The sequence below is a fragment of the Bos javanicus genome, chromosome 3 (genome assembly GCF_032452875.1).
Source record: "Bos javanicus breed banteng chromosome 3, ARS-OSU_banteng_1.0, whole genome shotgun sequence".
NCBI classification, from domain to species: domain Eukaryota; kingdom Metazoa; phylum Chordata; class Mammalia; order Artiodactyla; family Bovidae; genus Bos; species Bos javanicus.
In genome coordinates, this window is record NC_083870.1 from 30,531,474 (window position 1) to 30,544,911 (window position 13,438).

A 13,438-nucleotide genomic window follows, 5' to 3' on the forward strand; every position below is an offset into this window, starting at 1 on the left:
TTCATTCAATTATATTCCATGATAAAGATAAAACATTCAACTTACAGAACCACAGAGTTGAAATTGCCTTTTCCAACTATCTAATCCTATGTCTATCCTTCACTGAACAAAAAGATAAAGAAAAAAATAACACCCAGGAAAGGTTAAGTGATTCCATTTGTCTGGCAGTAAAGTAAAAAAATCACACGAGCTTTAGTATAAAAAAGACCTGGGTTCTAATCCTGGCCCAAACATTTACAAGGGATATGACTTTAAATAAATCATTTTAATCTCTCTGAACTTCAGTCCCCCAATATGGAAAAGACCAGTAATATCCTAATACTCTGAAAGCCCTTGACCCATATCAGATCATTAATAAATGTTAGTTTTTTCTGTCCAAAATCATGCAGCAAATTGTTAACAGTAGCAGGTCTCCTGCCAGAAATGTTCCCATAACATATCCTGCATTCTTCTGAATGGGAAGCGGTAGTTCTGGAATACTACTATTAGCAGAAGGTCAGAAGAGTAAGAAAATGTGCGTTCTTGACACTAGCAACTGTGTATTATTCCACAGTAAGAGATGCTCTGTTGTTTAGTTAACTCAGAATTCAAGTACAAGCTGAAATCACTAGAGATAAGTAAAATTTATGTACAGGGATAGAGATAAGCAAGACTCTCTTGCCCCACGACATAGGAGAGAAGAACTGCAAATATTAACATACATAAATTTGTAGATTCATTAGTTATTTTGCTTCACTGCTTTAAAAAAAAAGTCAGCAAAAAAAACCCCAAAAGGACAGATGTACTTACAGTGTTTGTAGATTGGAAAGAAACCTAAATACACCATCAGCAATGTGAGTGACTCTGTTGTCCCCTAAATTCAATCTCTCCAGTAAGCTCAGACCCACAAAGGCAGATTCATCCAGACGGGTCAACTGGTTATAGGACAAATCACTAAACACAGGAAACATGGTAAACAAGGTAAAGAATTCACTCTCAGTTCAACTTTCATATTCTTACTCTACTTACATGATAGATTTAGGGCTTTCAAACTTCTAATAAAAAGGGATATTAGATCTCATTACTAGCCATGGGAATGACTTACTCAATCTGCTCTAGTCTCACAGCCCCCACTGAAATCCCATCCCACACTCACAGTTCAGACAGTCTTTGGCAGAACTCCCACGCATCAGGGCTGATTCTTTCAACAGCATTCTGGCTCACATAGAGCTGCTGTAACATTCGCAAGCCGTACAACCACCCCTTGTTCACTTCTGTAAGGTTATTATGCTCTAGTTCTCTGCAGAATTTGAGAAAGGAGGAAATATGTTTTAAACAAGGCACTGCAATGGGAGATTCCAAAATCTTCATTAATGCTTGAACAGAGAGCCATACACTTTTGCTCAACCCAAGTGAACAAATTCTTTTCATAAATGTTACTTTAGATTTAGTGCAAGAAAGTGGTGAGACTGTCTAAAATGTATCTATAAAACAAACTCACCAAAAGATATAGTATACCTGGTTCTAGATAAATTCTGATAATTTTCACCTACCAAACATTAAGGGAATATAAACATTTTAGATGAAATGTTTGGAAAAATGATAACAAAAATACTGGTTAGATAACAAAGCTTAAAGTTTAACTTATTTCACATAAAAGCTAAAATACTTTGTTATAATTAAAGTTACTATCCTAGCTGTTTAGCACTGAAAAGTCCAAGACTCCTTTCCTAACAATCTCCTATTCTAGTTCACAGTACTTACAATTCTTCCATGTTATCCAAGCCAAAGAAAGCTCCATCCTTAAGTTTGCTAATTCCATTCCGTTGCATTTTCAAAGATCTTAAGGAGTCAAGCCCTTGGAATGTGAGGCCCTCCACAACTTTAATCCTGTTTCTTTTAAGTTCCCTTTAAAAAAATTGTTTTACAGTCAGAAAACCGGTTTGCTGATTTGCCCTAATAATAATAAAAAGAAACAGACACTGTAAGAAAAAAACGATCTTCTTATAATCGATCTATTCAGTTACTCACAAGAACTGGAGGTGAGGTAGCTTGAAGATCTTGGGTGGAATCATGCTAATTCTGTTCCTGTTTAACTTCACCACTAATAAGGAACTTGACAAATTGTCAAAGCAACCAGCCTCCAAGACGGTTATCCTATTATTACTCAAATTCCTAAAATGAACAAGGTAACGACAAAAAAAATTTAATGAAACTAAATAAACATTCTACCACCAGAAAGCCGCCCCAAGTCTATGACTGAGTCCCAGTTCTACCACTTAGCAACTGTAAACAACTTTACAAATCATGTAACTGCTTTTGTGCTTCTTCAACACAAAACAAGGGTAATACCTACTTCATTTGGGCTGAAACAGTGTGAACATGTTTTGTAAACTGTAAAACACCAGCATACATACTAATTATCATCATCATCACACAGAGTAAGCGCCTATTTAACAGACCACTACCATTTATCTTTTACAAAACTGTTAGTAAAACACAATCCACAATTAAATCTCAAAACTTGCCCTGGATACTTAATATTTTCTGTAAATAGGGTACTCTTTCTTCAAGGGCACGGAAAAAAACAAAAAAATCTAACCTAAGTTTGTTTCACACAAGCAAAATCACAATAAACAACAGACATATCTGGGTACCAATGAATAATAAACATGCACTTCAAAGTAAATCTAGTTGAAACTCTTATTTTACTTACAGATACTTAAGTTGCATTCGAGGAAATGAAGATGTCTTGATTTCTGATATTTGATTTGAGCTGAGATCTAAAGTCTCGAGAGCAGGGTAAAACTGGAACACTTCTGCATTTATTTCTGGGATTATATTATGAACTCTACAAAACAAAGATTACATTGAAGCTATTGCCAGGGATCCACCCTAGAGCACAAAAATAACTACGGTTAACAACAAGGGTCCCTAAAACAAAAATTTAAAAACCGTGTACTATTCACAATTTAAGTAGAAGACCTGACATCTTATTTACTTACAATGAGAGGAGAGTAATATTAGAAGTTGGTTCTCCAAAATACGGGATTTCTGTTAGTTCATTATAATTCATTTTCCTGGATAGGAGGAAAAATAGATTTAAAAATTTAGTGAGGGAAATGTTACCTCTCGAGTTCTAGTTTCTAGCTAATACATATTCTTTAGAATAGACACCACATTTGGAAAAAAAGCCTATGACCGAGAATGAGTCAGACTAAATGTATTCTACTCAGAAATTAGAAATTTTAATTAACAAGTTTTCCTAGTATAGAACTATAATTTGATACCAACATTTGAAAGGTTGGGAAATATTTTGCAACACTATGTATTTTTAATTCCCAGCAAGGTTCTTTCAATAGTTATGTAAGTTATTAAATACAGTTTTAAAATATACACACACCAATTTTTTCTAAGTTACTCCAAGTTAGGGAAAGCTGTTTGAGACCACAGACCTAACAGATAATCTCAGTTGTTTTAGTAGCAAATCTAATGCAATCACATTTCACCAACCTGGTTTTCAATCTAGAATACAGCAACCTCAACAATCTAGAATACAGAAAAGAAGCCAGGAGTAAAATGCCTCCAATCAACCAAATGAAGTAACGAAGTCCATGCAATATATAATAAAGCTCATGCACTTCCCGCTGAGCATTTTCCTTTCCTCAGGGCCTACTCTTGCAGCTAATAAACTTGTTAATTGTTCATTCAGTCTACAGCAGATCAGAGGTGGTCAATTTGAGGCAAGGAAGAAGAGAATGCAGAGACAATGAGAGCTCAAAGTACCCTCTGTCACAAAAATATTCAAAAGAAAAACTCATCTGAGATTCTGGGGGTGTTCAGTATAGAGGTAAACAGTTGTGCCTCTGAGAATATCACAATGCAATAACTACATTAATAATATTTTGGAAAATCCTCTCCAAAAACTAAGTAATAATACATTTCAGTACTAAAGGAAAAAATGTCACTGAAGTAGAATATTGAATTACATTAAACAACATACTTCACATGATACCAAAAATATTGTATTTCATATAAATTTACTTCAGACATGACACTTCCACCTCAGACAAGTCAAAGGGTAAAAGATAAATAAATTTACACAACAGAGAGTTTTAAGGCTAAAACTCTGGCAAAATATATATATATATACACACACACTCATCACTCTAAAGAGGGGAGAAATCTTACTTTAGGGCCCTTGGAAGTAGAACAGTATTGCTATGTAGTTTACAACTGGAAATCATCAACTCAATGGCATAATACCCAAAGAGTTTGTGATAGTAACAAAGCTAAACATAAGTTTAGGTTTTTAAACATATTTTAATCTAAGGTTTTCTTTCCTTCAAATTTCTTTTGGTGACATTTTTGGACTGAATATTCTGTAATTCCTAATTCAACAAATCACCTCAAAGAATTTAATGTAAATTTAAGTAAATAAAAATAACTTACACTTCTTGTAATGTTTGAGACTCCAAGCTGATGTTCCAGTTAGACAACCGATTATGACTCAAATCCCTAAATGGAGGACAAAAGACCATTCTTAGGTTAATGGTGGGAATCACACTTAAAGGAAAGAAAAAACAATGAAACTCAAATAGGAATCTAAAAGCACTACCAAACATGAATCTGAGTAGCACAGATAAAAAAGTGTTTACAAAGGATGAATAAAAATTCATCTAGATTTCAAAACAGCTTTTTCAGTTTTATTGAGGGCTTTTTAATTTTTGTTTTTACTCACTAGGAAATACATTCAAGTGGTTCAACAATCAAGAAGTTATAAAAGGATGCACAGTAACAAGTCTCCCACACTCTTCTCCAGTCATTCAACCTTCCTCCCCAACATCAAGTGAAAAATATATTAATACCATTTTTTTATAGCCTGTCAGATATACCAGAAAAACTTTATACAAATGGTAGAATAATGTACACATTATTTTGCCTCTTGCCTTTTTCACTTAACAATACATCTTGTAGATCATTTCAGTGATATGGTTTCTTCATCCCTTCTAGTGATTATACTTTTTTATTATAATGAACTATATTCTTATTCTATATACTTCTGAAAGAAATACACATTTTAAAGTAATAAAAATACATACTTCTAAAGTAATATAAACTTCACATATGTATTACACTTTAATTATAGATAAACTTGCAGATGGACTGGATTTCACAAGTCAAGACAGTGAGTTTCTATTTTAGAATTGAGGTTGACCACATCCCTGATAGAGATGCAGTCTTCCTTAAAAAAAAAAAAGGGGGGGGGGAATCTAGCTTCAGAGAAGGGGAATTCATCTCACTCCAAGTTACCTTAATGATGATGATAGTAGTGGCAGCAACAGCTAACATTTATTAAGTGCCATGCACTCTTCTATGCACTTTATACATATTAACTGTCTAAATCCATACAACAACCTTATGAGGCAAATACTTTTACAATCCTCACTTTCCCAACACAGAAACAGATGGAGAAATGAATAATTTGGCAATCCAAGGTCACACAGCTAATAAGTGAGGAAGTTGTAATCTTGAAATTCCATCTCACTTCTTGTATTCTTGAAATTCCATCTCACTTCAATCAGATACAGCAGAGATTTCACTGATATTTAGTCATGAGTCTAAATATTTAAATAGGCTTAAAAATTCACCTTGATGCTTTCTGGCATCTTTTCAAGGCTGAGATGGAATCCAGCCCACACAAGCTGTCTGCCCAAGAGATGTATTATACATTACAATATGGCTAGCAATGGGACACACTAGAGACACATTACAGATCACTTTATCTCACTGTGCCACCATGGGCAGCTGACAGATGCATGCAGTTTGAACGATGTCTCTATCACAGCAGAACAATTTGTTCTCAGCTAGATTCCTGTCTGTGCATCTGTAAAACCTAGCCACTTTCATGTAAGAGCCTAATTTACACCATAATGTAATTAAGGCTAGATCCAACCATCACTTTTTCACATAGTTTTAAAGACTTTTTCATATAGTTCTAAAATCTATATTCTAAGATATGTGGCACCAGATATCAGCTCAAAGACACTCATGAATGGAGGGATGTGCTGGAAAATGTTAAGAAATAAAAATATGAATTCACTCCACATAAAAATCTTATATGCACTTTCTTTTATTTAATTTTAATTGGAGAATAATTACTTCACAATATTGTGATGGTTTTTGCCATACATCAACATGAATCAGCCATGGGTATTCATGTGTTCCCCCATCCTGAACCCCTCTTCCGCCTCTCTCCTCACCCTCTCCCTCTGGGTTGTCCTAGAGCATTGGCTTTGGGTTCCCTGCTTCACCCATCAAACTTGCACTGGTCATCTATTTTATATATGGTAATATACATGTTTCAGTGCTATTGTCTCAAATCATCCCATCCTAGCCTTCTCCCACAGAGTCTGTTGTTTACATCTGTGTGTCTCTTGCTGCCCTTATGCAGACACTTTCATCCAATTCACACTTGTTACTGAACAATAAACACAGAATTTCATATTAATACAAGCGAAAAGATATTTATTTATTGTGGTGCTTCAACTGAAGGAGAAATTCAACTGTTCTAATTTAAGTTAGATACTCCATATTCTGCTTCAAGGTGGCTGGTCTGGCAAACAGAGAGCTAACATCATCTGTATAGTAGGCTACCACAGTATGATTTAATTTTATATTTCATGCTTTCTGGAAATTAGGTTTTTTTCCTTTTACAGATTAAGGGCTTTCATTTTAATCAGTGCCTCTAATGCCTTTCCAAACCCTAATCTCCTTGACATTATAACTTTTGGCTGTACGATCCCCTACAATTCTCTCATGGATGTCAATGATGATCAGACAATCAGTTTTAAAGAAAACCATTATTAAAGAAATCTAAAGCAATCAAATGAAACTCAACTTATATATAGTATAAACCACTATGTATTCAGTATCAGCGAAAACTGTCCAGTGTCTTGACTGGAGTAAAGAATAATTTTCTCTGTATGTTTGAAGAACTTCTAAGGATTTTCAGTGGAACGCAAAAGATACCTGAAAAACTCTGGAGCCTCTCTACAGACTAATGCTGTCTTAAGAATATACGGCTCATAGAACCCCATATAATGAGGCTCTCTGGACTTTTCTGCCACAAATCCACATAGTACAGATTAAAAAATACAGCAAACTGAAATTCACTCCCCGAAGTAGTACTATCATATAAAGCAACTAGTATAAATCATATACTGCTGCTGCTAAGTCGCGTCAGTCGTGTCCGACTCTGTGCGACCCCACAGACAGCAGCCCAACAGGCTCCTCTGTCCCTGGGAGTCTCCAGGTAAGAACACTGGAGTGGGCTGCCATTTCCCTCTCCAATGCATGAAAGGGAAAAGTGAAAGTGAAGTCGCTCAGTCGTGTCTGACTCTTAGCAACCCCATGGACTATAGCCTACCAGGCTCCTCCATCCATGGGATTCTCCAGGCAAGAGTACTGGAGTGGGGTGCCATAAATCATATAAATCATATAGCTGCTCTATCAAAATACCAGGTTTGTAACTACAATTATACGGACTGATCTGATCATCAGATATTTATGCAATAAGCGTTTACTGAACCATATGCCAGGTACTGTGCAAGTGCTAAGGTTACAACCACTGTCAACTTTAGTAATCTTTTTGTCTTTTTCAAAAGCAGCATGTATAGTACTCTGTGGAGTCACTTCAAAAGAGTAAACATGAATCCAACATCAACTCAGCTACTAGCCTTCATGGAAAAGGTGTAAATTAGCTTTTTTATATCTTAATTTCACTCTGGCATTTAATGTTACATGGGCATGTGAAGGGGCTTCCCAGGTGGCCATAGTGGCAAATGCCCGCCTGCCAACGCAAGAGACATAAGTAGATGCAGGTTTGATCCCTGAGTTGGGAAGATCCCCTGGAGCAGAACATGGTAACCATTCTCCAGCCTGGAGAATCCCATGGACAAAGGAGCCTGATGGGCTATATAGTCTATGGGATTGCAAAGGGTCGGACACGAGTGAAGCAACTTAGCACACCCACAGGCATATGGAGGTGTGTGTGCATGCATGCACACATACATATACACACACACACTTGCTCTCCATAAGCATGCCTTCCTTCTTTTTTTTTAAAGTACTCCATAAAGCCCAAAGAAGACAAATTTGAAGACTTCAAATATCAGATATAAAATCCCTTAACAATTTGAATAGTTTTCAAAATTAAGGTCTCTCTCACTATTGTTGCCAATAGCCAGTCATTATTTAATTCAGTAAAACTAATGCTAGTTTGTTTTTTAAGTGAAAGTCCTAAAATGGAGAACTGTCTTTCGAAGATTTTCCTCTTGAAGTATCCTTAAAATGCAGTTAAATAGGTGAAGCAATTTAATGCCTCATAAACATAACCTAAAGAGTCTAGCTTTCTAACAGTCAATAATCTTTATTTTTTAACAGCACTAATATCTGAATATTTACTGATATGATATTTGGAGAATAAAGACCTGAGCAAAGGCCTTAGCTCAGTGTTATACTCAGCTCTCACTCATGCTAATCTACCGGGATGCAGCTGTAATAAAAGATGAATTATTTAAGTTCTTGATATCATGTGGAGCCAAAGGTGCCATTAATGCAGCCATTTAGCATCATCAGGGTGTAAATAATTTATAGGATGTGCAGAGCAATCACAACAGTCTGAGGAGAATCAAGTTCTGCAAACTAATTGCAAAGAAGTCCTGTGGCACTGGAGACACTGGAGTTTTCTTTTGTCCAGTCATATATGTACATTTTTGAGCCATCATCAATATTTTTTGTTTTTCAGAATATGTAGCACTAATAGTTCTGAACTGTGAACTTCAACAATAATAAAATTTCTGATAAAGGGGCTCTTTGCAAAAGTTACAAGATAGTAACAATATATATTAAGTCCAATAGTTTGGGTATGACAATGCTTTATGTATTTATTCAGTATAATTCACTTTTTTTTTCTGTAAATGGAAATCCCTGTTTTGCTAATTAGAGTGTATCCAGGATAATTTATTTTTAAAAATAAAACTCAGGATTATCATTTTGGTAAATTATAGCACTATGATTTAACAGGCTGATGTTCAATCAGCCTTAAGGGCTCTTGGAGTACACTAAAGACAAAGATTCCAAAACAACTCGAAATGCTGTCTGCTTTTAGGTTTACTTTTCGTTTACCACTAACGGCTGTATACAAAGCTATCCTTTCCTGGAATTATCAGTCTTCCTGTCTCTAACAGTACTACTTGCATTTTTTTCTAATTTGTTGATTCTTATCAACTATCACAGGCTAGAAAACCCAGTGCGTCTTAGAACTGTCTGAAACAGGAGTAAATGAGATAGATGTGTGTGAGACTATAGAAGCTCCTTTACAAATTAGTGCTTCCTGGAAGCACTTCTGCTTTTTTGGTTGAACTGTCAATCCTAAATGAAATCAACCTTGAATATTCGATGGAAGGATTGATGCTGAAGCTCCAATACTTTGGCCACCTGATGTGAAGAGCAACTCATTCGAAAAGACCCTGATGCTGGGAAAGACTGAAGACAGGAGAAGGGGATGACAGAAGATGAGATGGTTGGATGGCATCATCACTGATTCAATGGATATGAACTCTGGTGAACTCTGGGAGATGGTGAGGGACAGGGAGGTCTAGGGTGCTGCAGTCCATGGGGTAGCAAAGAGACGGACACAACTTAGCAACTGGACAACAAAAGGCAAGGCTGGAGATATTGGGCAAATATCTTTTAGTATAAATAAGACTGTATTATGGCATGAAACATAATGCTACTCCAAATTAAAGTTTCTATCCATCATTTGCATTACTTATTTGCAATACATTGTGTAACACTTTTTGCTGCTGCTGCTGCTGCTAAGTCGCTTCAGTCGTGTCCGACTCTGTGCGACCCCATAGACGGCAGCCCACCAGGCTCTGCCGTCCCTGGGATTCTCCAGGCAAGAACACTGGAGTGGGTTGCCATTTCCTTCTCCAATGCAGGAAAGTGAAAAGCGAAAGGGAAGTCACTCAGTCGTGTCCAACTCTTAGCGACCCCATGGACTGCAGCCTGGTAAGGCTCCTCTGTACATGGGATTTTCCAGGCAAGAGTACTGGAGTGGGGTGCTACTGCCTTCTCCATGAATATAAAAAGATGAAGGTGGTAGGAAAATGGGAGCATTAACTTCAAGAATAAGAGGCATATCTTATTTTCTTCCATTATCTTTCTCAGAGATCTTAATGACTGAAAATATTGCTTCATTGTGGGGACCAAACAACAAAACAAAAAATACAAATTCTATAATTACATTTAAGAATAGAGTTTCTGCATACCCAGTCTTTGTACCTGGGGCAACTCATTTAACCTCTCTAAACCTGAGTCTTATCTACCATTAAATAAGGATACTATTAATAGTAACAACCTCAGTGGATGGCTCAGATGATTAAAAGAATACAGATAAAATGTTTAGAATACAGGTCAGTGTGTAAACTGTAGGTAATCACATAATTGTTGTTCAGTCACTCAGTTGTGTCCGACTCTTTGTGACCCCATGAACTGCAGCATGCCAGGCTTCCCTGTCCGTCACCATCTCCTGGAGCTTGCTCAAACTCATGTCCATTGAGTTGATAATGCCATCCAACCATCTCGACTTCTGTCGTCCCCTTCTCCTCCCGCCTTCAGTCTTTCCCAGCACAAGGGTCTTTTCAAGTGAGTTAGCTTTTTGCATCAGGTGGCCAAAGTACTGGAGCTTCAACTTCAGCATCAATCCTTCTAATAACTATTCAGGGTTGATTTCCTTTAGGATTGGCTGGTATGACTTCCTATCTGTCCAAAAGACTCCCAAGAGTTTTCTCCAGCACTACAGTTCAAAAGTATCAATTCTTCAGCACTCAGCCTTCATTATGGTCCAACGCTCACATCCATACATGACTACTGGAACCACCACAGCTTTGACTGTATGGATCTTTGTAGGCAAAGTAATGTCTCTGCTTTTTAACATGCTGTCTAGGTTTGTCATAGCTTTTCTTTCAAGGAGCAAGCGTCTTTTAATTTTATAGCTGCAGTCACAATCTGCAGTGATTTTGGAGCCCAAGAAAACTAGATTTGAAATAGAACGGTGGCTCAACACTATCACCTCTTCTAAGTATTTATTTTTTTGTATACAAAGGCATAATCCATTCCCCAAAGTAAAATCTTTTTTTTTGGTCATGCCACAGAATGTGGGATCTTATTTCCCATCCCAGGGATAGAACCCTCTGCATTGGAAGCACAGAGTCTTAACCATTAGATCACCAAGGAAGTCCAGGCAAAATTTTAATTAACTGGAACTACTCCCTTAAATTAGTTTATTACAGTTAATAAACTATATATTGCTTCTGAATTCCAATTTCATGAGAAAAATGTAAGTAATAAGGCAGTCCATCAAAGATTTGGTCAAATTATTGAGGTATAAACCTACATCACAAGGGCTTCCCGGGTGGCTCAGTGGTAAAGAATCCACCTGCCAATGCAGGAGATGTGGGTTTGAGCCTTGTGTCGGGAAGATTCCCTGGAGGAGGAAACGGCAACCCATTCCAGTATTCTTGCCTGAAAAATTCCATAGACAGAGGAGCCTGATAGGCTATAGAAGTCCATGGGATCTCAGAGAGTCAGACATGCCTGAGCAAGAAACCTATATCACAAGATGTTTTAGAATAACCCAGTAATACTTCTAAGAAACCATTCTACATATACAGCCATATAATTAAGAGATACCTACCAGTAACAAATGCTTTACTAGCATGTGAGATGAGTGCAATTGTGCGGTAGTTGGAGCATTCTTTGGCATTGCCTTTCTTTGAGATTGGAATGAAAACTGACCTTTTCCAGTACTGTGGCCACTGCTGAGTTTTCCAAATTTGCTGGCGTATGGAATGCAGCACTTTCACAGCATCATCTTTCAGGATTTGGAATAGCTCAACTGGAATTCCATCACCTTCACTAGCTTTGTTCGTAGTGATGCTTTCTAAGGACCACTTGACTTCACATTCCAGGATGTCTGGCTCTAGGTGAGCGATCACACCATCGTGATGATCTGGGTCATGAAGATCTTTTTTGTATAGTTCTTCTGTGTATTCTTGCCATCTCTTTTTAACATCTTCTGCTTCTGTTAGGTCCATACCATTTCTGTCCTTTATCGAGCTCATCTTTGCCTGAAATGTTCCTTTGGTATCTCTGATTTTCTTGAAGAGATCCCTAGTCTTTCCCATTCTGTTGTTTTCCTCTATTTCTTTGCATTGATCGCTGAAGAAGGCTTTCTTATCTCTTCTTGCTATTCTTTGGAACTCTGCATTCAAATGTTTATATCTTTCCTTTTCTCCTTTGCTTTTTGCTTCTCTTCTTTTCACAGCTATTTGTAAGGCCTCACCAGATAGCCACTTTGCTTTATTGCATTTCTTTTCTATGGGAATGGTCTTGATCCCCGTCTCCTGTACAATGTCACGAACCTCATTCCATAGTTCATCAGGCACTCTATCTATCAGATCTAGGCCCTTAAATCTATTTCTCACTTCCACTGTATAATCATAAGGGATTTGATTTAGGTCATACCTGAATGGTCTAGTGGTTTTCTCTACACTAGTAAAGTAATGCTCAAAATTCTCCAAGCCAGGCTTTAGCAATATGTGAACAGTGAATTTCCTGATGTTCAAGCTGGTTTTAGAAAAGGCAGAGGAACCATAGATCAAATTGCCAACATCCGCTGGATCATGGAAAAAGCAAGAGAGTTCCAGAAAACATCTATTTCTGCTTTATTGACTATGCCAAAGCCTTTGACTGTGTGGATCACAATAAACTATGGAAAATTCTAAAAGAGATGGGAATACCAGACCACCTGACCTGCCTCTTGAGAAACCTGTATGCAGGTCAGGAAGCAACAGTTAGAACTGGACATGGAACAACAGACTGGTTCCAAATAGGAAATGAGTATGTCAAGGCTGTATATTGTCACCCTGCTTATTTAACTTACATGCAGAATACATCATGAGAAACGCTGGACTGGAAGAAATACAAGCTGGAATCAAGATTCCCGGGAGAAATATCAATAACCTCAGATATGCAGATGACACCACTCTCATGGCAGAAAGAGGAACTCAAAAGCCTCTTGATGAAGGTGAAAGTGGAGAGTGAAAAAGTTGGCTTAAAGCTCAACATTCAGAAAACGAAGATTATGGCATCCGGACCCACCACTTCATGGGAAATAGATAGGGAAACAGTGGAAACAGTGGCTGACTTTATTTTTCTGGGCTCCAAAATCACTACAGATGGTGACTGCAGCCATGAAATTAAAAGACGCTTACTCCTTGGAAGGAAAGTTATGACCAACCTAGACAGCATATTCAAAAGCAGAGACATTACTTTGCCAACAAAGGTTCGTCTAGTCAAGGCTATGGTTTTTACTGTGGTTACGTATGGA

General features: G+C 37.2%; 1 protein-coding gene across 8 annotated transcripts in view; it reads right to left on the reverse strand.

Moving 5' to 3' along the window:
* Positions 1–13,438, reverse strand: part of LRIG2 (leucine rich repeats and immunoglobulin like domains 2) — a 66,016-nt gene that overhangs the window by 21,567 nt on the left and 31,011 nt on the right. For all 8 annotated transcript variants that reach the window (XM_061410694.1, XM_061410698.1, XM_061410686.1 and 5 more), the window contains 7 exons: positions 4,432–4,497; positions 2,985–3,059; positions 2,696–2,830; positions 2,011–2,154; positions 1,744–1,887; positions 1,136–1,279; positions 790–933 (listed from right to left, as the gene is read on the reverse strand). In XM_061410694.1, the coding sequence (XP_061266678.1) occupies positions 790–933; positions 1,136–1,279; positions 1,744–1,887; positions 2,011–2,154; positions 2,696–2,830; positions 2,985–3,059; positions 4,432–4,497 (852 nt within the window). The remainder of the gene's footprint in view (positions 1–789; positions 934–1,135; positions 1,280–1,743; positions 1,888–2,010; positions 2,155–2,695; positions 2,831–2,984; positions 3,060–4,431; positions 4,498–13,438) is intronic.